This window comes from Bombyx mandarina, chromosome 16 (assembly GCF_030267445.1).
Source record: "Bombyx mandarina strain Sakado chromosome 16, ASM3026744v2".
Lineage (NCBI taxonomy): Eukaryota > Metazoa > Arthropoda > Insecta > Lepidoptera > Bombycidae > Bombyx > Bombyx mandarina.
In genome coordinates, this window is record NC_143222.1 from 5944692 (window position 1) to 5967739 (window position 23048).

Genomic DNA, 23048 nt, shown 5'->3' on the forward strand with positions numbered 1-23048 from the left:
TTTGCCGCTAGGGGCGCTGTTCCAACTGCATACAAAATTGGCCTAACTTTTACGCTATCGAGAAAGTTAAGAAACTAGCACTAAGCGCACATATCAACCACGCTTGAGGCGAATCCTTCAAAAGTATTCAATCTCATTCTCTCGCAACTTATTCTATGGATAAACGCGGTTCCCATTGTAGCGTCATTTTATAGTTGTATCGTATTTTAAATAACAGTTAAATAAATTTTCACATCAAAATCTGCTTATTGTATTTTTATCCTAAAGTGATCGCATGTACATTTTACATCAAACTATTAAATTTGTTGTAAACGTGATTATCAGACTTTATGCCTCTAATGCCGAGATTTATTTACAATAACTGTTCGTCACGCAACAATATATTTATGAGCATATTTAAAAACAAAACATTATAATTTAAACATGGTCTAAAGGAATTTGGTAAAGTCTTGATGTTAACTGAACTGAAAATGAAAATAAAAACTGGTATATAATTAGTTTATTTAATATATTGTTGCGTGGGCAATAACTCGACGAACGAAATCATTAAATTATTGAATATTTAATTATTCAAGCTATATTCGTTTAAAAGAAAAACCTTGCACAATATAGCGAAGATTTAATTTCACCAAAAATATAGATAAGTTTAGAAAATGGCCATTGCATCTAATGCATGGTTATACATACTGTGGTAGATATAAATCAGTTTGGTTGAAAACAAAATGCCGTGTAAATTGAAACATGTAGTATTTAATATTCATATTTTATTTCTCTAATTCGCCGAGCCCTTCGCTACTATCTTACTATAATTATTTACATGGAGTGCAATCAACTTAATGGTGTAGTAAAATAGGATTCGCCCTCCCCATTAAACTTATAAAAAAAAAATTACTAAAATTGCCGCTCGTGTACATTTGGAAGACGTAACTAAAGAATATTATGTAAAATTATAATAAATTAGGCTTGCGTTATTGGTTTTAGACCTAAAAAGCTTTACATTAAACACTATTTTCCCGTGGGAGGGCTGTACAGTCTATAAGTAGGGAGATTAATTTCAAATGCTGCTGCCAAATCGTTTATTGTGACATTATACACTGCAGGTATACAAACGACTCGCCTATCATAAACATTATTTAAAAGCCTAATGAGGTAGTTCTTATTTGTTTTAATTTTTACATCTCCAAATTTTTGTAATACAAAATATAATAGAATCCTACTTTTCTTTTAAGCGTTTACATGAAATGCGATCCGTATATTTTTTAATTCTGTACGCACGTTTTCTGTTACAAAAGTACATTGCGAATCATAAAAACACTAATATTTTTTAAAATATTTTTAATTATCATTTAGCTAGACGTATTTCAACGAATAAAATATAATCAAAACGTGATCGTATGAGTGTGTACTCGTACAGAATTAGAAAGTATCTCCACATTAACACATTACTAAGGATTCTTTTGTTAAGGTATAAGAAGTGTCGTGGCATCTTAAAAAATGTAGTTGCGTCGCGTTCACGTTTACAAAAGTATCGATTCTCGAACCACTCTTGTGTATTTCGGAATCTGTGCTAAACATAAATTAAAGTGATGTCGCTGTATCATAGTACGTGATGTGGATGTTGACATATTTTCGGAAAAGCTTTTAATGTATAAACTATTTATATTATTATATGGTTGAATATTTTTAATGGATTTCAAGTAAACACTGGAATGTGCCATCTAACAATCACGTCACGAAACATTGATGCATTCTTTTCATTATTGAATATTTTTTCAGCATCCATTGCCAACAGACTTGCAAAAATACATATATTTTTTGATCATAAACATTTAAATTCCATAAACGCAAAATATCTAAAACCACGTATGCAAAAATTGTTCAATTAATCAACCCAAATCAAAAGTTGGCGCAAAGTTGACTCGACACATGATTTTTATTTATCTAAAACAAAAGCTGTTTATTAGGTTTTTTTTACCTTGGAGAAAGGTGTCTGATTTTAATGACAAAAATGTTTTCTAAGCTCTGGTTCAAAACCAAAAATATGTAGAAACAGCTAACAATCAACTTAGATGGACCATCTTTGTTAGCAGGTGCACTTACTTTTGTAATAGTATTCTCCTAATGCATTAAGAACAATTCACGCCCGCTTAAATTACTACAGAAACCACACACAAAGACATGCTGCATTAGCCATCAAAACGAGCGATTGAAATTGAAGCCAAGTTGACTAAATTAGCATATTTCGTCTTTTCGCATTAAAAGTGTACAATTTCCAAAAATATTCGAGAACGAGTTAATATGCGGAAGCATCATTGGTATCACCAGTTTTTTTTCTCATAAATACTGTCAAAAGAGCGTAGTTTAGTTTTAGTTTTTTTTTTAATAGTACCTATGTTTTGACTACTGTTAACAAAATTAATACATAATTTTATCTTACTTTAAAAGACAGATAATGTAGCTGGTAAAAAATAAAAAATAAATGTTTCAAAGATGATTAATATTAAAAGTATCACATGTTAAACCTTTAAAACACTCTCCTGTAAAATTAGTAAGTTTTGAGATCATACAGTTTTAATGCGAGAAGACGATTTGTCCATCTTGCGTAATTTAAGCAAAAGAGCAAAAGAAAGTCCAATCTACAAATGTAACTATCAAACGAACCTGACCTTAATTTTATTTTAAGCTTTACTCTGGAAACAATAGTGCGTTCGCAAATGGAATCGAATGTTGTCCGTGAAATTTGTATAAAAAAACATGTTTGTTCAACATATTCTAAGCCTTTGCTTTTTCATGTGCCTAATGAATGCTTATTTTTAAATATATCTGAATTACTTCTAACATTTCAATCTAAGCTTCTCAACATCACGTCTTCAAACTCAACATCCTTTATAATCCATGTTGTATAATCTGTATGTTATGGATTATAAAGGGTGTCTTCCTTCAGCTTATAAACAGCAATAATAACAATATAACAACAACACTTAAGATGGTACACCATACTACTACGCTTGACAAAAATGAGTAAACCTTTGTTTCATTCTTATCCTTCACTATTTTGATCCTCACTTCAACTGAATTAAGGGATGACATCACTTCAATTGACGTGGTATATTATTAAATAAATAAAAAATATTATCAATGAATAGTTCGGCAATCAACTTTTCATGATTATAACAATTAGTAGTGTTTTAAAAAAATCTCCATATCGACGCTTGAAAGGTAAATGTGACTAAGCGACAATGCGTGAACTTTACAGTAGACTAATTCAAAGTTGAAATACCTGAAAAAAAAATCTATTTTAACGAATCTAGCTGTAGGACTGAAATGATTTTAATAAATCTAGAAATTTATATTTTTTTGCGCATCGAATACGGTTATTGCCTATCATTTATGTACAAAGCAGTTATTGTCGCTTAGTCACGTTTGCCTTTCAAGCGTCGATATATTTATGCGCAAGTTCTCCGTAGTACATGCAGATATTTATATGAGTGAAGATTACGATTTTGGCAACAGCATGAGAGGGACAGACGGCGTTAGAGCGAGCCGGCCGCGAAGCTCGCCGAGGAGTTGCTGTGCGCCAGCGACAACATCGAGCCCGACAGCGACTGCTCCTCCTCGCCGTAACCCTCGCGGCTCCCTTCTGCGATCGCCAGTGCACTGTTCATAGAAAAAAGTTTCTATTACTTTTTTTTTATTGCTTAGATGGGTGGACAAGCTCACAGCCCACCTGGTGTTAAGTGGTTACTGGAGTCCATGGACATCTACAACGTAAATGCGTTGTAACCTTGAGATATAAGTTCTAAGGTCTCAAGTATAGTTACAGCGGCTGCCCCACCTTTCAAACCGAGTACGGTACCGGTAATTATGCAAATTATAATTTTGCGGGTTTGATTTTTATTACACAATGTTTATTCGCGTATAAAGGAGTGTTCCTAAAATAAAGAAATGTTTTCATCTCTTTCGATGACAGATGAGGTGTGGTTTCAGCAGCCACGTGCTGGGAACTGTTACACGGCCCTTCTCAAACTTCTTTTTAAAAAAACACAAAAACTTTTCACGACTAAACTGTCTTTATTAGACTTCCCAATTTTACAACACTATTGTTGACTTCTCAAACTTATGTATGCTCGCGACGGCTTCCAGATTCTAACTGGTTTTCAATACAATTTGATTTTACAAGAAAGCTAAAAATGATGACTCTAATGGAAAAACACAGTGAGCTCGTAAACGAGCTGATTAGGGCAAAGCTGCTTTGTAGAGTAGTGTGTAACAGAACGCAACCAAAACAAAATACACCGGTGAGGCTTTGTTCAAACCATATTAATATAAATACCTCAGCGCCTAAGAAAAGCAGTTAATTTTCAAACCATACATTACAGTCAATCTTAATGTACGGAAACCTGTAACCTTTCTATTGAAATTCATCTAGTGCGAGGGTCAATTTAACTCTGAAGTCAGCACTGCATGGAGTGCAACTGTAAGTTACATATTTTGAAAGGAAAATAGTATTCATGCTTGAGAATACATATAATTGAACAGCAATCATATCATGAAGGTTTTTTTTTTATATTTACAAATTCTAATTTACCAGGTTGCCTTGTATCAAGGAGATTTTAATGGAAATTATGGAAACACATCAGAGAAGTTTACCTAAAGCCGAGACGCACACTCTCACTGTCGAACTGTGCAAGTTCCCTCTCGTGGCGCTCGTGCAGTAGCCGCGTGCGCTCGCCTCGCTCCGCCGCAAACTGAGCCATCTCCATTTCCATCTACAAACATAATAATAAACGTAATAACCGGTAGGCAGCGGCTTGACTCGATAGGCAGTGTCTTGGCTCTGCCCCTGGCATTGCTGAAGTCCAGGGCGACGGTAACCACTCACCATCATGTGGGCCGTATGCTCGTCTGCCTACAAGGGCAATAAAAAAAAAAAAACAGCGTGATGATTCAACAGACTAATTCCACGTCTCGATTCACCGATTTCATTTATTTACTAACCGTACTCGGCTGCTTCGCTGCGCTTTTAAAATTAACATTATTATTTATTATCACTATTATTAGGGAGTCCAACACTCATATAAATATTATATGAATATTAGCCTATCTATTAAGTACATGTATTTTCTACATGGATACCAAGTTTGAAGTTAATCGGATTCATGGTTCAGTAGTTATAACGGAACATCCATAAAAACCACTGTGGATTTATATATTACTAGCTGTACACGCCCGCTTCGCTGCGCTTTTAAAATTAACATTATTATTTATTGTCATTATTATTAGGGAGTCCAACCCTCATATTAAATATTAGCCTATCCATTAAGTATGTACATGGATTTTCTACATGGATACCAAGTTTCGAGTTAATCGGATGCACAATTCAGTAGTTATAACGGAACATCTGTAAAAACCACTGTAGATTTATATATTATAGTATAGATTTCATGTTGTAATATAACTAAGTCAAACGACAATTCAAGTTGAACTGCAGCAGGATGGCAAAAAGAAGAACACGGTAGATGTCAACACCCAGGCTGCCATGTCTCGTATCTTATTGCCGGCTTCAGTAGCAGATTTACTCCAAGTAGCACACGAGTTCGTATATGCAGCCATATATATGCCATTAAAATTTTTTGAAATTTTGATCCTGATTCGTATAATTTGATTTGATTTTGTTAGTAGCCCTTCATGCGGCCAATAATCGGAGGCGCTGGAGAGAAATTACAAGGAGTAAAATCCTGTCGAAATATGATGGTCACGACCGTAAGCAGCGAGGAAACGACGCGAGGAGGCAGACGGGCATACATCCCACCTGATTGTTAATGGTTACCGTCGCCCATAGACTTCATCAATGCAGGGGCTGAGCCAAGTCGCTGCCTACCGTTAAGTACTGTTATGTAGTTAGGAAGTACCTTCTGTTCGAGTAGCGCTCGCCGGACGTTGACCCGGTCCTCGAGCTCCCTTCGCTCGCGGTTGCGCTGCGCCTCGGCTTGCATCTTGCTCTTACTCTGGTAGGCAGTCAGCATGTCTAATTCATGCTCCAACTGCATCTTTAATTGCTGGCATTCCATCTGTAATTAAAGTCATACACATTCCTAATAAGTCTTAATGTAATAAAAATCAAATCCGCAAAATTATAATTTGCGTAATTACTTCTGTGACTTTGCGCGGGTAGGTACCAACAACCCGCCTATTTCTGCCGTGAAGCAGTAATGCGTTTCGGTTTGAAGGGTGGGGCAGCCGTTGTAGATGTCTAAGGGCTCCAGTAACCACTTAACACCAGGTGGGATGTGAGCGCGTCCACCCATCTAAGCAATAAAAAATAAATAAATAAATGAATAATTTGAAATTCATAATAATGTCCCTGTGTACTGTGTAATAATATTGGAAACAGTAATGAAATATCATAAATTTGTGGCTTATTATTATTTGATACTGTTTATTTTATGACAACCAAACAAATAGCACTTTAACAACTCACCATTTGACTCTCGTCAAGTCTGACGGTCTGCTTCTGAAGCATTTCAGTTATGCTCTGGTCATATTGTTCACCGAGCAGCACAAGTTTGCGTCGCTTCTCATCTTTCAGCGTCTTAATTACTTCTTTTTGTTGCTCCTGTATTAGTATGTTAATAATTAAAATAAAATGAAACTACTACTTTTTAGAAAAGTAAAAAAAATCTTCAATTCATCTAAAACAAAGTCTTCACTAAACAAATAGTTTACTCTAATCAGGTAAATAAAATCGTTACTTTCGAGATACTTACTGTACGAAAATAAACTAAATTGAATAAATTTGAAAAGAGTACTAAAATAAATTGAATTCCTTTTCTAATTGCATATTTTACTGTTATTTTTAAAAATAATGTTTTTGTACAATAAACTTAAAATTTTGAGGCTTCACTGTAACTCGATTTTACTTCGGCATTCCATTTTCAATAGGCAATTTTATATTTTACTGAAATTTCATATTTATATGTGGACACATGTAATCAAAGTCGATACTACTACGATACTATAACATCAAGTTTTTTCCATTTTCTAAATATTGTTTGGCAATTGTATTTAGAGTTTTTTGGTATTTCTTTCGATTTTTCTTAATTTAATTATGTAAGAGTTACATTCCTTGTAAATACGTTTAGAAATATTTTAAGCCCTAATATAGTCACGTACCTTAGGAGTGATCTGCAATATGTGCGCTTTGAGCGCCTTGTACTGACGGGTCTGTATCTTGCAGGTTTCACGAAACTGTTTACGTATTTGCATTTCTTTTTGCTAAAAAGGATAAAATAAAATGTGAATTATTTGTATTAGACTAGAATTACAAGTAATTTTCAGTTTTATTCAAAAATAATATAATTCATAAAGTACACACACCTTAAGGCTTTTGGGTTGCTGTTTGAGTTGTAATGCATGTTTTTTTGTGAGTTCGTGTTCGGCTCTCTGCATGTAATCGCGCTGATTTGAAAGCTCCGTCGCATGTTGGTTCGAGAGTTGTTCCTCTCTGAAAAGTAATTTTATTTATTTTCAATAAATGAAACAATGAATAGGGGTTTAAAGGTTTGCGGTCGTACTGTATGCGCGCGAGTTCATGTCCATCGGGGCCAATGGCGACGCGCGGGGGCAGCTCACCCCGCCTCCGCCCACCTGCGCAATGCGGGGGCATTTGTCTGACGTCGAGTGTTGTTCTTGACAGTTGTGACGCGCGCTCATCGATATCGAAAATTTACGCTAACGCTATTGTGTCATTTAACCACGACTACTTCGCAACCAAACAAGTTCAGATAGAAAAAAACCTACTGAAAAAAGACTCGTACTGATTCCGACTCTGATCTGTCGGTTGTCTTTTCTTTTGTTAGTGATTGAATTGAAATTTGAAAAATATTTTTCTCTATTAGAAATAAACAAGTAATTACTTATCACATTTATTTTATTTCGTAAATTGCAAAATTACCTTAAGTTACATTAAACCAAATTGACAGCTGTTGACTAAATCGGTAGTTACTATCGCCATTACCATTATTAACTAGGTCACAGCACTACCGCATTCCTCAGGATGGACATGAACTCGCGCGCCTACTGTACACGTGAAATCTATTAAAGTGGATAATTTATATAAATACTTAAATAAAAATATTTCCGCACGGTGTAGAACTACACACCACACAGATCGTATCCGCGACGCTTGGTGGAACAGTCCAGGGCACTAACGACTGCACGACCAAGGCAGTCAAAAGTCCTTGTTAAATAAATATTATTTTACACGAATAAGACTGCTGAATAAGAATGCTAACAATCAATTTGATAGTTCATAAAAACCTCAGCAGTAATGTTCTTTAGAAATCTTATTGTTTTCTTTATTCTAATGATGAACTGCAAAGGGAAGGGATATTAATAATTTTATTTATAGTGTAATATGTTTTGAAATTAATCTTATCACAACACTAACTAACAATACTAGGTGATAAACGAAAACTGTGAACAGTACCTAAGCGCGTGAACGCCTTTCTGTTGTCTGTATTCGAGCTCTTGCGTTTTTTCGTGATGCCGAAGCAACATCGCGTGCGCTTGTTCTAACTGCTGTTGGCGTTTGTTTAGTTCCTGGAAACGCATGGAAAAAACTTTCTTAGTGAACTTTGACATTGCTAATCATAGATAGTTTAAATGTCTCTGCTCTCTACTTTTGCATTGCTAGTAGACGTCTTTAAATAGGTATACAATTATGCTAAACTATTCTAACAAGGGTTATGCTTTGTGCAATGAAGAGTGCACATAAAATAGTTGTTACCTCTCGGAGTAGCTCCTGTTCCTTGTGATGCAGTCCAAGCATCCGACGTCTTCGGAACCGTCTCAGTTCGAGTTCAAGGTACTCTCGCTGTGATCGCACGAGTCGCGCTTCTTCTGCAGCTTCTGCTTGCTTCAGGTTGTCCTTCTGAGACCTGAATATAAGAATTGCCATTATAAAAAAATCATTTTACCGACTACATAATATTGATAACCTACATAAAGGGTGTTGCATTATTTATTTTGCTTAGAGTGGCCAAAGATGCATATGGAAACAATCGTCAGTTTATGTAGTAGAGAGTACAAATACACACTGTAAGGTAGCATCCCGCTGTCTCTTGGGCGTTGCGTCATCCATGCTTAGTTCCTTTTTCCACCGTTCTTTGTTAGCCTTGTATTCTCTTTTGCGTTGAGTTTCGAAAGCCTTACGCTCTTGATCTTGTCGTGTCGTAATGTCCTTTATCAACTTCTTTTCTGCAGCCGTATTCTGTTTCAGCTTCTTTTCTAATTCTTGAGCGTGTTTTGTCTGTAAATAATCAAACAAAAATAATATAGAACTCTAGATTTTTCTTTTATAATTTTATTTCTAGCTCCTTTAAATTAAATTAGAAAATTTTAATCATTTGTATCATTGCAATGCAAACATCAATACTAATATATAAATCTACAGTGGTTTTTACGGATGTTCCGTTATAACTACTGAACCATGCATCTGATCGACTTGAAACTTGGTATACATGTAGAAAATACATGTACTTAATGGATAGGCTAATATTTATATGAGTGTTGGACTCTCTACACTAGTCGTTAATTATAAGAATCTTTGTGGTGGTGAGAAGAAATAATGTTAATTTTAAATGCCCAGCTAAGCGGATGTGTACAGCTAGTACTGTATAATTGTAATAAAAAGTTTATAGTTTGAATGTTTCGAATGATTCTGAAGGATTTTTTTTTTAATTGTACTAGTACAAATGAAAGCCTATCTGTATATGTATTTATATAAAGCTGTAAAATATTGCGTACCTGCAGCCGCTCCAGCTCCCTGGAGAGTTGTTGTAGCAGCGAGTCGTACTCCCTGTCGAGCTGCGCCTTGTGCGCGTCCACGTCGGCTTTGCACCGCTCCTCCAGCTTCAGTAAGGCAGCTTGGTGCTCACGCCGCATACGTTTATAGCCAGACATTTGCTCGTGCATTTCCTGTTCATGCAAAATTATTATCATCTTATTAATCAGTCCGCGTGCACGTACTTTTAAGCTTTCGTTCTAAGTGAAAGAATGGTCCAGGGGGCGTGTATCAACAAATCTAACTTCACTAAATATTCAGCCAGACTTCGTCTTCGATTATGGGATTTTAACTCGGACAGTCAAAACTGATATTAGATAAATGTTGCATGAAACAACGTGAAATAAAATAGACAAAGTAACCATTAACTTTTCATACTCGTATATTTTTGGGTAATTTCGTATATAGTGCGGAGCATACTTAAGTTAACTACAATGAGACCGAGACAATAACGGTACATTATGCGACCAGATTTAAAAGTATTAAATTTCAACTATGGTAATAAGGAAAGTAATAATGAAATGACAATTAGCCATACTTGGTTATGTTCTTTCTGTTGTTTTGTGACAATACTGGTGGTACGTATCGTGGCAAAGTTGTTTGCTCCGTGCTCGGAAACTAGAGACATCGCCGCTGAAACGTTATTGCTTATACCTGCGGAATTATAATAAATTTTACAAATTAAAGGATAAGAGCTTTTTTGTCTGATTAATCAAGACGTATTGTCTAAATGACATGAAAGTTCAGTTCATTACGAGATCATTTATTTATTACTGGCGGTAGGACCTCTTGTGAGTCCGCGCGGGTAGGTCCACCACCCTGCCTATTTCTGCCGTGAAGCAGTAATGCGTTTCGGTTTGAAGGGTGGGGCAGCCGTTGTAACTATACTGAGACCTCAGAACTTATATCTCAAGGTGGGTAACGCATTTACGTTGTGTATGTCTGTGGGCTCCAGTAACTACTTAACACCAGGTGAGCTGTGAGATCGTCCGCCCATATAAGCAACAAAAAAAAAATCATTGTCATATTACCATAGACTAGAGAGAATGAACAAGAATACGAACTTCTGTTTGTTTGGCGTCGCTGCGTGTTCCGGTTGTCGTCGCCACTGTGCTGCCAGGTGGAGGGCGCGTTGACGTACTCCCTGTAGTCTTTAGAGTGGCGCTCTCTCTCCCTGTCTCGCTCGCGCGCCTCGCGGATGGCGTCCCTGTTGGCGTAGTCATCTCCGTAGTCGTCCCCGAGCGAGTCCCGGTTGGCATATTCTCTCATTACGTCCTTGTTCACGTAGTCATCGTTGGGCGGAGGAATAGGGCTCTCGCTCTCTCTGCGTACGAAACACCAACATGAGTAAAGCCAGCCCTTGTTCGCTCTGAAAGGTAATGGTGCTATCTAGTGTGGGACATGCATACGTGAAAGCGCAAAATTAAATGCAAACAAAACTACAACACAATGCAAGCAACAGCATACTGTCAAAAACTTTGATGCAATATCCTTCTGGTGTTCAAAATGGTACTTATTTTAATTTTGTTTTAAATATATGTTACATTAATAAAAATATTGTCATTGACACCAAAGTGAGAACTTGTTTTATACAGCACACAAAAAAAAATTAAGCGTTTTCTAACTACAGCATTTAACTACACACAACATTATACTACATAAAATAATTCAATATAATTTACCTTGTGGAATGTAATAATGGTTGATGGTTCACATATTGATATTGTGATTGCTGCTGGTGTTGGTGGTTCGCGTTTATCTGAAAAGAGGTTTTTAATCGTTATTTTATTTGTATAATGAATTTATTCTTGTTAATTATAAAATTGAATTAAATTTTGAACAAATTCTCACTGTTTAAAACATTTGAATATCACATTACTTTACAACAATATTTGACTGGTTAAATAAAGTGAATTAAATGAAATAATAATAAAATAAAGATCTGTTTGTAAGTACATAAATCTGTCTGCATGTGCATATATTGATTAGGATAGATAAAAATCAAGGAATTCCTTATTATTGGTACTATTTGTAGGTAGAGTAGTTTTTAACAGTTCTTGCGTTTCGGTTTGTAGGGTGGATCAGCTATTGTACTGTAAAAACTGAGACTTTAGAATCAAGGTGGGTGGCGGAATCTACTTTGTTGGTGTCTATGGGCTCCGATAAGCTCTTAACACCAGGTGGCCCATTAGCTCATTCTCTGATCTAAGCAAAAAAGAAACCTATATTTTCTGCTGCTAAGCAGTCATGAGCTCACGGATATGAGAAAATGATTGTTGTCACCCACCTTGAGACCTGTGGTTGAGGTCTCAGTTGTGTTTATACATTTAATTAATATCTAAAATAATCAATTAAAAACAAATAGACTGTGTCGCATCTAGTGCGATAAAAAATGGGTAGAATGCAAACATGTTAATTACAATATAAAATAATTATAAAATATTTTCATACACCTACTTCTTAATCTGATTTATTTTAGGTGTGATCAATGTTATTTCATTATTAGCTTATGGATACTTGAATTTAATAAAGTGAAATGACTAAATTTTCTTTGTTACTTACAGCATGAGGTCGTCTTCTCAAGCTACCTGATGATGAACTTTGACTGGAAGCTCCAGCAGCGCTGTGTTCGGACGTCGCAGAATTTGATTTAGAACTGTCCCCACCTGAAGGTTCCTCAATTGCCTCTTCACTGTCACCTGCAAGAGTTATAGTATATATATAGTATTGTCACTTTGTTTCACAATAGGCAAAGGTGGCTTTGGGTGCTGGTAATAAAATACAATAACACTTGTTCATCAATGTCTTCAGAATACAATGAATGAAACATATTGTGTAATAAAATACAACAGAGTAATTATTAGTGGAAGGCACATCCCGTGCCTGCAAGAGTGTAGGTACTCCCATTGTGCCTGTTTTTGTCATGCAGTAGTCATGTTTTCTAGTTTAAAAGGTGGAACAACAATTCTAAAATATTATTGAAATTTTTATTTATGTCCCAAGATGGGGCGGCAATCATGTTGTGATTCCTATGGATTCCTGTTACTATTTACCTGTTACCTCATCAACACACCGAGTGTGATAAATAAAAATGCAGTTATTTACAAATTAACCTCAATAATAAATCATACCGATAGCACTTTCGTTGTCTACATCCACCATTAATATTTTCTTCATCTTTCTGTAGTTGAGATTGTCAAGATCCCGTACGGCAGCCTTTGTTCTCTGTATGAGATCCACTAAAACGTTAGGGGAACGAGGACGTGTGATAAACACGTGAGACAGAAGCTTTGTGGAGGACAACCGATCTTGTGGATTCTTCTGTAAGCAAGCTTCTACGAAATAACGAAATATATCAGTCCACTCTGTAGCCTGCAACGTAAAATAAAAGATTAAGGGTAGATCAAATGTTTTTAATGGATTTCTTCTGTTATGCACAATTTTGTTACAAACCTGCAATGTAGGAGAATCATTTTGTGCAATGTGGTACAAAGCAGACATGGCGTTCATGTTGAAGTACGGTGGCTTACGCTCTGCAAGTTCTATACATGTTATGCCTAGTGACCACACATCCACCTGAAAAGAGTTTTAACCAGATTTTTATTTCAAACCAACATATATTTTTGTGGACATGGAGTAATGCCTTTTTTAACATTTATTTTCTTGCCACCCTGACACGAAACTAATATGCATTCACATGTGATGGATAAGATTATTATTTCATACTTATTAGTTAATATCATCGATAAGTCGTCGTGGCCTAAAGGATAGAGGTCCGGTGCATTCGTGTCTCAGTGGGTCGCCTTTCCGATCCGGTGGTAGGTTCTGCGAAGCACGGCTCTTGCTAAGGTTCGTGTTAACAAGGTCAGGTCTAAGCCCCCGGAAGCTCAACTACTCGCTCGGTTACGCTGAAACGGTCTCTCAAGACCATCAGCTTAAGTAGGAAAAAAAAGAACTCATATCTCAAGGCGGGTGGCGGCATTTACGTTGTAGATGTCTATGGGGTCCAGTAACCATTTAACACCAGGTGGGCTTTGAGCTCGTCCACCCATCTAAGCAAAAAAAAAGTTATTATTGCAATACAATTAGAATTTAGACCGCATGTCTGAAGGCATCCCCATATTCACAGCATTTACCACGTGGTACCCTTAAGCTCCAATAACGAATTAAGTTAAATCGAGCGACTTTACGATGATCTGGACCTTGAACCCAACCGTAAGTATATGAAGTAAACCTCGGACCACTACTTCGTGATATAACATACCAACCACGCAGCAGCCAGTCACTGTCGACGCTCAAACAGCTCTTAATAAGACTTCTCGCCCACCTGCTCTCATGAATTAGGGAAGACTTCGGGACAACCAGCAAAACTTACATTCGACAAAATCTATGTTCGTGACCTTTTCTGTCCATTTACGTCACCGAAAAAGATACCGAAACTTAGACTTACCTTGCCATCATATTGGCCTTCATCCATGGCCAGTATGACCTCTGGCGCCATCCAGTAGGGCGTCCCAACAAAGCTGTTAGCCGGGCACTTGATACTTGCGCTACCAAAATCTGCAAGTTTCACGGTTCCATTCTCGGTGAGGAGAATGTTACCGGCTTTAATGTCGCGATGGATCCGACCTAAACTATGCAGATACGAGAGACCGCAAACGACCCCTTCGCATATGGCTGCGATTTCTTCTTCGCGCAACGGACGCTTGTGAACCTGTTTAATAGTCAAACAATTTAAGGTTATAACATAATACAATACTTTAAATCCTAAACAAAACAATATATATTTATACATTCACACCGTTGACTCCGCAAGATTGTGTCGTTCAAAATTATCTGGACTCAAAAATTTAACGAAGCACTCTGCGATGGTAGTCATTATTTATCGGGTTCTAGAGCCCATAAACAAATAGTATTGAAGGTGTGAACTATTCACGAATGCTTAAAAAAAAGTGGAACTAATTTTTTGTTATATAATAGATAACAATTTGATACTTTTTATTATAATTTGCATATTGACTACGCGTCGCGGCATGCGCTTTGAATAAATTAAAAATTCAGATTTCGAAAGCTCTGTTTGAGTTATTTTATTACTTGAGAATGGAAATATTCGCTACACAACAGGTTACATAATTCGTATTTCATTGTATAGCTTACAGCACAGCTGAGCATAGTTTCAAACAATTACTGGAGCCCAATGACATCAATAAATGAATGCAGCTGCCAATTTTGAGACACGATGTCGCAAACTTAGTGGCACCTTGATGAGTAAGTCGTTAACTATGAATCACATTTCACACTTATTTCAAATACCGAAAGAAAACTAAATTACCTATTTTCTTCTGAAAGTTATTATGACATATATAACTCTGATAAAATCCGATATCTGAATACTAAATTTATTGCATCACATTCAACTTTTTGTTTGTACACTTTCTACATAATATATTCATAAGACGCGTTATATTATCTACTATATTTTATATTTGCGAATATTAATACGTTTTTATTCTACGTTACGACATAAAATTTGCCTAATTCTATAGACCGAAACCTACCTTGCAGGATTCTAGTATATATAGACGTATCGTATAGTGAATACTACATAAATATTATAAACACGTAACTTAAATATATTAATAAAAATTTTATTTTATGTGCTTAACTGCAATTTTTTTTATTTATAGTGTGGTCCTTATAAAAAATTATGAGGTTTTTTCAGATTAATTGTATTTTCATAGATTCATTTAATTTTACATCAATTTTATTTTCTTTTAATGGCCGACAGTTTCCATTTATCATCATCCGAGTCGTAGGCTCGTCTGTCTTCAATGACAGTAAAATGACACGATAAAATCCACCTACGTATTTTGAAATGTTTAACTGGAAAACTATAACGACACAGTTATATGACGCATAAATAATAATAGTATAATACGATTGTAGTCGATTTCACATATTTTCTCAGAAACCTAAGATAAGTTTTGTGATCTCATAAATTTAGTTTACAAATCGAACGCCACTTAGTAATTGCAGTTCTTAGAATGTTGAATGTGCTACATGGTGGTTATTTATTTTAAAAAAAATCAAAGTATTTTGATTCTGACGAGTTCTATGTCACTATTCTAGTTTGTAATCTCTACAAGCACAAAACTAGGTCTTGGCCTAGAGAAAATATCTCCAATTAGTGATATTTTGCAATATTGGTAAAATATTTCCCAATATTTAGATTTTTTTAATATTATATGACTAGTCACCTCAAAATTTGTGAGGATTTCTCTGTTAATAACTGGTTATTTTTATATGCCGATTATTGTGAAATTTAATTCTTCATTAATCCTTTCTTTCAAAACTCTGAACCACAAAGGTTTTTGTTTCGAAAGTTCAATCATGCTTAGGTTGTAAAAAGTTAAATTAGGGAAAACATTCATTTCTTAAATGTACCGTATAACAATAATCAAGGCCACTAAAAGAACACCGCTTACACTTGTTGATAAAAACTAATAATTGAACTAAGTTAAGGGTCAAGGTAGATGATGGCCATAATTTATGACCTGCGAACGACCTCTATGACTAATAACACTGAAAGAACTTTATAAAACTACAAAAATAATTGGGTTATAAAAGAAAGAACAGGTCATCCTTGGGTATACCTGGTAATGAGAAAATTTTATTTTGCTAATTTTGGGTAAGCAATAATAAAAAAACTAAAAAACCTAAGAAATCAATGCAAACATTGATTCTTATAAAGTGCACCTGTATGCAAGATGTATGATTCGGCATATACTGAAATTGGTAGATTTAGAGATGTGCTTATGCTATGAAATTAATGTATTATAAGGATATTTTACCTCAATTATATCAGACGCAGAACCGACACAGTACTCCATAACCAGCCATGCCGTGTGTTCCCTTTTGTAACATCCTTTATATTCTATAGTGTTTGGATGGTCCAGTTGTTTCAGGAATCTGCACATTTAAATGATTATTATTTTTTATAGATTAATTATAGATTTTCTAAATAATTATCAATTTCAAACAAAATGATAATTATCTCCTAATAACAAATCAATTTTCTTCAAAAATGATGTTTATTGTTGGCTCATAAAATTCATATCAGGTTTCATTAAAGAATACTCATATTTAAATCCTTAGAATGTGCAATGTTATATAGTTTTAAACAACATTTTCAAGTAACATATTTATTGGTTTTTATTTGTGTGTATATATATTTCTGCACATTTATGTTCATTTTAACAAGTTACTTGAAAAGTAATGTCAATACAATGAGGGATTCATTCTTCTGCTTCTTCAGCATTCCCTCATTACTGAGGATTGTGAACACACATACATGAATAACATTTACAAATTAAAGATATATGAATGAAATCATTTTAACTAAAAAAAAAGAAATTTCAGCAATTGTCTTGCTTTCAACAAATGGCTATATCATTAAAATTTAATAGAAAAGTTGATTTTATTTCAATTGAATTTGATGATTGAATCCAAATGAACTTGCTGATTTTTTAATATTGGTATAATACCCAACTTTCATAAATCTACCAAATTTTATATATATCTTATAATTCATAAGAAAATACTTGATTATTCTTAAATACAAACAGTGTTTGACAATAAATTACATCACAGATGTGACGTGGTTCAATATGAGCATTTCAGTGCATAATTTAAAACAGATTCATAATGAAATGCAATCAATGTTAACTGAACTTAAAAAACATTTACAGTTTTCATTTCTTGATAATTGTCAACTTCCCTATTTGAATAATTGATTGATCCAATTGAGAAAAACCAGTTTATAATTTTGCCACATTTATTACCAACTATAAGGCTGATTTAAAGCAAGCAAAATATTATCGTGGATATTTTATTTTTGTAAACACAAATCTAGTAATTTGCCTTTAGAAAAGCGAAAGAATATTTTATTTATCTTTTATTTATCACTTGAATAATTTAAAGGGAAAGGGCAACATTAATTTGGATCTCTTGTAGTTTGTTGTTCACTATCCAGAACTAATTTGTGGGAATGTGTTTTTATGTTAAGCCCATAATAATTATAGTAGTACTTTTACTTACTTAATTTCTTTCAGTATATCTTGCCACTTTTCTTCACTCTGTTTCCCTAAGTATGACATTTTTTTAATGGCCACAATCTCTTTTGTAAGATTACAGCGTGCATAATACACTGCCCCAAATGATCCATGACCAATCTCTCGTAGGTCCTCAAATATTTTCTCTGGATCATGTTTGCTGAAGAGCTCAGCAATGTCTGGATCTTTTAGACTGCCTGGTCTTGGCATTTTTGTCTGTAAAGTATCATAGCATTATGTTTATCATTATCAATCATAACTACATCACTTCATATTCATCATAGCTGTAATCAGTTGATTGCACTATGTTGTTAAGAATGCTTAACTTTTGTCTTAATCTAATGTTTGGATAGTTTCGGTGGTAACTAAACTACCTAACTCAGTTCTTGTCCTTTAGTTGTTTTCAAATCAAATGTTTGAGTTTTCATACAAGAAGTTTAGATATTTAATGCTGCTTTTGTTCTTTTCAAATAAAAGTTAAAATATATATAAATATATATATACTACTAGTTGCAACTACTAATCTACTATTGTTCCACCTCATCCTCCATTCTTATAACCTAACTTTCACTCTAATTTTGATTTAGAGTACCGACTGTAGGGCATATTGTGGGCAAGGATAGACTAAGACCATTAAACTAGTTAAAAAAAATTGAAGTTTCTCAATTAAAAGACCTCTCACTGAGGAATAAAATTGATCTTGCAACAACTACAGAAACTGTTACTCAATCAAAGCTGTTTGTTTAATTTATGTTTGAAAAAATATCTAATGTAAGTACACCGTTAATTTTCAATTTAATTTCTTTATGCATTTTTGAAACACATACAAAATAGCACATTTATATTATAATGGCATTATTTTGTTAAATTTAAATAGCTGAATAAAGATTGTCTGAAGATAACTCTTGCATGACATTCTGTTAATTTCAAGATAACTTTAGATTTCATATGTAATATTTGTATCTTGATCACTAATATATGCAAGCAATAGTGTGTGTACTAAATTGCTCTATAATCACATTTTATCAATACAATATCATTTTAAAATTAGTTGAATCATTATTTAGTTGAATAATACATTTGATACTATCTTTCAGTTACAATATGATGTAACAAAAACAACAACAAAACTTACACACTACACATATTAGTAAGGTCTACAAAATTTTAATTTATATATATTTTATCAAACAAATAGAAAATTGAAAGTTCTGATTAATGATAACTTTGATTTTATCCAATGCTTTAGCTAGTTTCTTGTCAAATTCAATTATAATGACAATGATAACTCCATATGCATGGGTGAACTTAATAATTTTATCATATTCTTATGGTTGGAAGTCCATTGAACTGTGATTAAATTGAAAGTTAAACTTAACTTTATTTTCTATTGAAGTACTTTGTATTGTTTTAAATGAAATGTGAAAATGTGTGAACTTAATTCATTTGTAACCATGTGAAAAAATCAATGTAAGTTTTCATTGTTCAAATAAGATAAGGTTTAAACTTACAGCCTGTGCCAGCTGGATGCCGGCGGCGTCCGTCACTTAATTAGAACAGTCCTGTGGCCCCAGGCCATCCTCCGCGACGTCCGCTATCTGCAATTGTCGGAAACGCCAACGATAACACCAGTCACGCCAAATTCTGACATCTATCTTTTTAATACCTTCCTATATCCAATTGTGCTAACTGCACTAATAACAAGTCCGAGCCTTAAGGCTGTCTATTATGTCACTTTAATTTCACTAAATAATTTAATTAATGTTAGCTCCAGTTAAACGATACTGCAACCCACCTCGATGGCACCACAGATTTTGATTGTTCATCGATACACTTCATCACTAAATCCCGGCTCCGTGTACTTTCGCAGTTCACTGTTATCGACAATAATTTACCGCAGCCCTTTCGTAAGGGTTAGTGTCTAAAATATTGCGAAATACTTGGCACTTACATACAAAATTTGCTTCAAAATGGCGTTGAGGTATCGTGCGCAATGATAGTTTTTTGTTTCATATGGGTGAATTTATAAAAATTTTCATCACTCTCACAATTTTTTTAGATTATAATAATAACACCGTATTTTAAACCAACACAATTTATAATTAAGGGACCTTGTTTAAAAATTTCTTTGAAATTATTTACAACTTTCCCGTAACACAGCATAGACAATTTTTTTCAGATTTCAGTCAACTTCAGCCAAGGCCCTTTTTTTACTTGATTCCTCCAATGAGACAGGCAAAGGAAACATAATCCATACTATAAATTGCACGTAATCATGAAGGGAGCCAAAACTGTTTTAAGAGGGTAAAAATTTCCTTTTTTAAAAGTGGTTCGTATAAAAATTTAATAAAACGAAGTGAAAGACAAATATTGATATTACACTGAACAGGTCTTATTACTTAATATACGAATATTGCTTAAAGTTTGTGTATTTGCAAAGCTATCTTAAATAATTATTACTGTAATTTAAGGTAATCTTAATTTGTCGTTAGGAAATGTAACAAGGCGTCAATTACCAGATTCTTCTTAAAAGCTCATAGATTACAATACTTTAAAGATTAGAACTAATAATGTCTTTTAGGTAATGTACACAATGACCTTGATAAAAACAAGTGTGCCATCAAAGGTTTTGATTAAATATGGTATATGTTCACATCGTTTGCTATAGAACATACAAAAAAATCTATGGCCAGTGTGATTCTTTCCAGAAGGATTTTCAGGGATCGATGTATTCGTTCATATTTGAGTCGTCTATTATCAAAGGTGGCAATCTGTGCATTTGGACAAAAAAAATATCTTGATATGTCAATACAGATTTATTTGAATTTAATCGTCTCCTTCAAAGAATACGGTTCAAAACCTGCATTAAATAAAGGTTCATAGTTAACCTGTTATTTATCTAAGATGTCGTTCCGAAGAGTTTTGTGACTGCCAATGGAATACAAAGTCAATAATTCGTTTTTCTGATTTACCAATCATTGTCCAAAAGTCAGATTGCCGCCTTTGATAATAGTCGACTCATATAAGTTCAAGCGGACCTTCTGTTGTCTAATGTCGTTACCTATATCTCTGTGTGTAGAAATAGGTACCGGTTTACCGGTTTTAGGAAATCCTAAAAACCGTTTATTTTTCGAAAAATGATACGAACCGGTAATATACAAAAACGACTAAGTTTTTGCAGCTAGGAGGGTAAACTAAACGTTACGAATTTAAATATTAGTGGCCATAAATACCCATTAAACGTTTAAGTACATATGTCTATGCAATGTCATTAATAGTAAGAAGTAGGAAATTTATATTCGGTAAGGAGAAGAAAAAACTATCAATTTTAGACTTTACACTACAACGGTGAACCGTGAGTCCAAAGGCTACAGTTTCCATAGTAAATACACTATGCATGAATATGGAAACATAGGAAACTAATCCTAGTATTAAATAAAACCGGAAAGAAGTTACTTTCCTGCAAATTAATACAAATTTGGTGCTTGATAAAATAGCTTAGAAAAAAAATATTCTCCAAATATTCACGCAGAAGCAGGCTATAGAACACTGCAGTGGATCCACAACATTTCGAGAAAGTGACACGACACGAAAACGCTTTTGTCGTGTCCGCTGATAACTATATATATACGGATCCTACGGTCGACTTCGCCCTAAGCACAGCATTTCGGATCCACTAACAGTGCTATTCCGTTCTTGTTGAACCCGTCGCTTCCGACAAAGGGTTCGGCGTAAATTAACCCACATATACAGCCCACTGAGTTTCATGCCTGATCTTCTCAGTGGGTCGCGTTTCCGATGCGACGGTAGATTCTGTGAAGCACTGCTCGTACTAGGGCTAGTGTTAGTAACGTTTTCAGATTAGAGCCCCGTGAGCTCACCTTCACGTCAAGGAGAAGCTGAAATAGCCTCTTAAGGCTTTCAGCATAGGTAGGGGAAAAAAAGATTATATTTCATCGCATATCATCTCATCTCATGTCATTTCATGTAATTTCATTCCACTTGATTAATGTCTCATATTAATCATCTTCATTTTATTTCATGGCATTTCACTCCATATTATCATTTTTCATTAAAAGAATATCAATTAAACGAAGACATGACTTAAAAGTCTTAGTTACCAGGTCATAAAATCCCTTAAAAATCTCTAATTAAGTATCTACTAGGGATGGTCTGTAACAGGTGAAATTAGGGACCTGTTCCACCTGTTCCTGTTTCAGTGAAAGAACAGTTCCAGTAGCCTGTTCCAATATAACAGCCTGTTCCGATATAACAACCTGTTCCAATATAACAGCCTCTTGTGTTGCAACAGGCTTAATAATGTTTTAAGTAGAATATGTTCCACATAAAGGAACAGTCATACATATGAAATGGTTTTAGTACATTTTTTAAATTAAAAACAATCCTTCATGCTTTCTCAGGCTTAGGACTGACCACTTAATTTATTAATATTAATGATATGTGAAACTAGTTTTGCCAAAATGTGCACGCATGTTAATGTTATTGCTATCTTTTTATATTACAATAAGTGAAAGGAGAAAAGAGCATGTTTGGGAACAGGATGTATATGCTATCTTTTTCTATTTCTGTGCGTGAAAAAGGAAAAGAGCTTATTCCAAACTGTTTCGTTTCTGGCTGTTTGCTGTGGAACGGAACAATGCAACATATGGATTCATGTGGAACAGTTGTAACACCGGTCATTCACATGCGCACGAATACGCAAACCCACAAGTGTAGGACGACATTTGCGAATGATTACGCAAAGTTTTCGCTGCATTCGTGGTTTTCCAAGCTGTGTCGGTTTTTTAACGGACATCAATGCGCGCGAACCTCGAACCTTCGCGTAGTCTCCCACACATTCGCTTGCCCAGTTGCGCCGACGATTGCGAAGGTAACGGACGTATACTATACGCCATTTTCATAGTTCGTGACGTCTACTGTGTAGCGTATCTTCATCAAAAGAAATCCCATAAAAACAGCATGGCTGTTAATGATGTCTGGGAAAGAATTAAAAACTCTTTTTCTCTTCAATGTTCTATTGACGAATTAAAAAGGAGGAGAAATTCGTGAGACATTCGTAAACAAGTGTAGGA

At 34.7% G+C, this 23048-nt stretch overlaps 1 protein-coding gene across 11 annotated transcripts; it reads right to left on the bottom strand.

The window, feature by feature from the left end:
• Window positions 1–749: 749 nt before the first annotated feature.
• Window positions 750–20171, bottom strand: Tao (Serine/threonine-protein kinase Tao). 11 transcript variants are annotated; one of them, XM_089733740.1, is made up of 21 exons: window positions 19907–20171; window positions 19467–19553; window positions 17942–18171; window positions 16696–16813; window positions 14295–14558; window positions 13298–13420; window positions 12976–13216; window positions 12407–12543; window positions 11527–11603; window positions 10909–11168; window positions 10383–10498; window positions 9808–9978; window positions 9099–9310; window positions 8789–8939; window positions 8489–8601; window positions 7378–7504; window positions 7174–7275; window positions 6482–6616; window positions 5913–6071; window positions 4651–4769; window positions 750–3657 (listed from the first exon to the last, which is right to left on the bottom strand). In XM_089733740.1, exons 3-21 carry the CDS (start codon window positions 18163–18165, stop codon window positions 3534–3536), a joined length of 2973 nt encoding a protein of 990 aa, XP_089589866.1. In that variant the 5' UTR covers window positions 18166–18171; window positions 19467–19553; window positions 19907–20171; the 3' UTR covers window positions 750–3533. The 11 variants fall into 11 exon arrangements, with proteins under 11 accessions (XP_089589866.1, XP_028035278.2, XP_089589867.1 ...); XM_028179477.2 differs by having other exon boundaries at window positions 10909–11213; XM_089733741.1 differs by having other exon boundaries at window positions 19751–20171.
• Between the last annotated feature and the right edge of the window lie 2877 nt (window positions 20172–23048).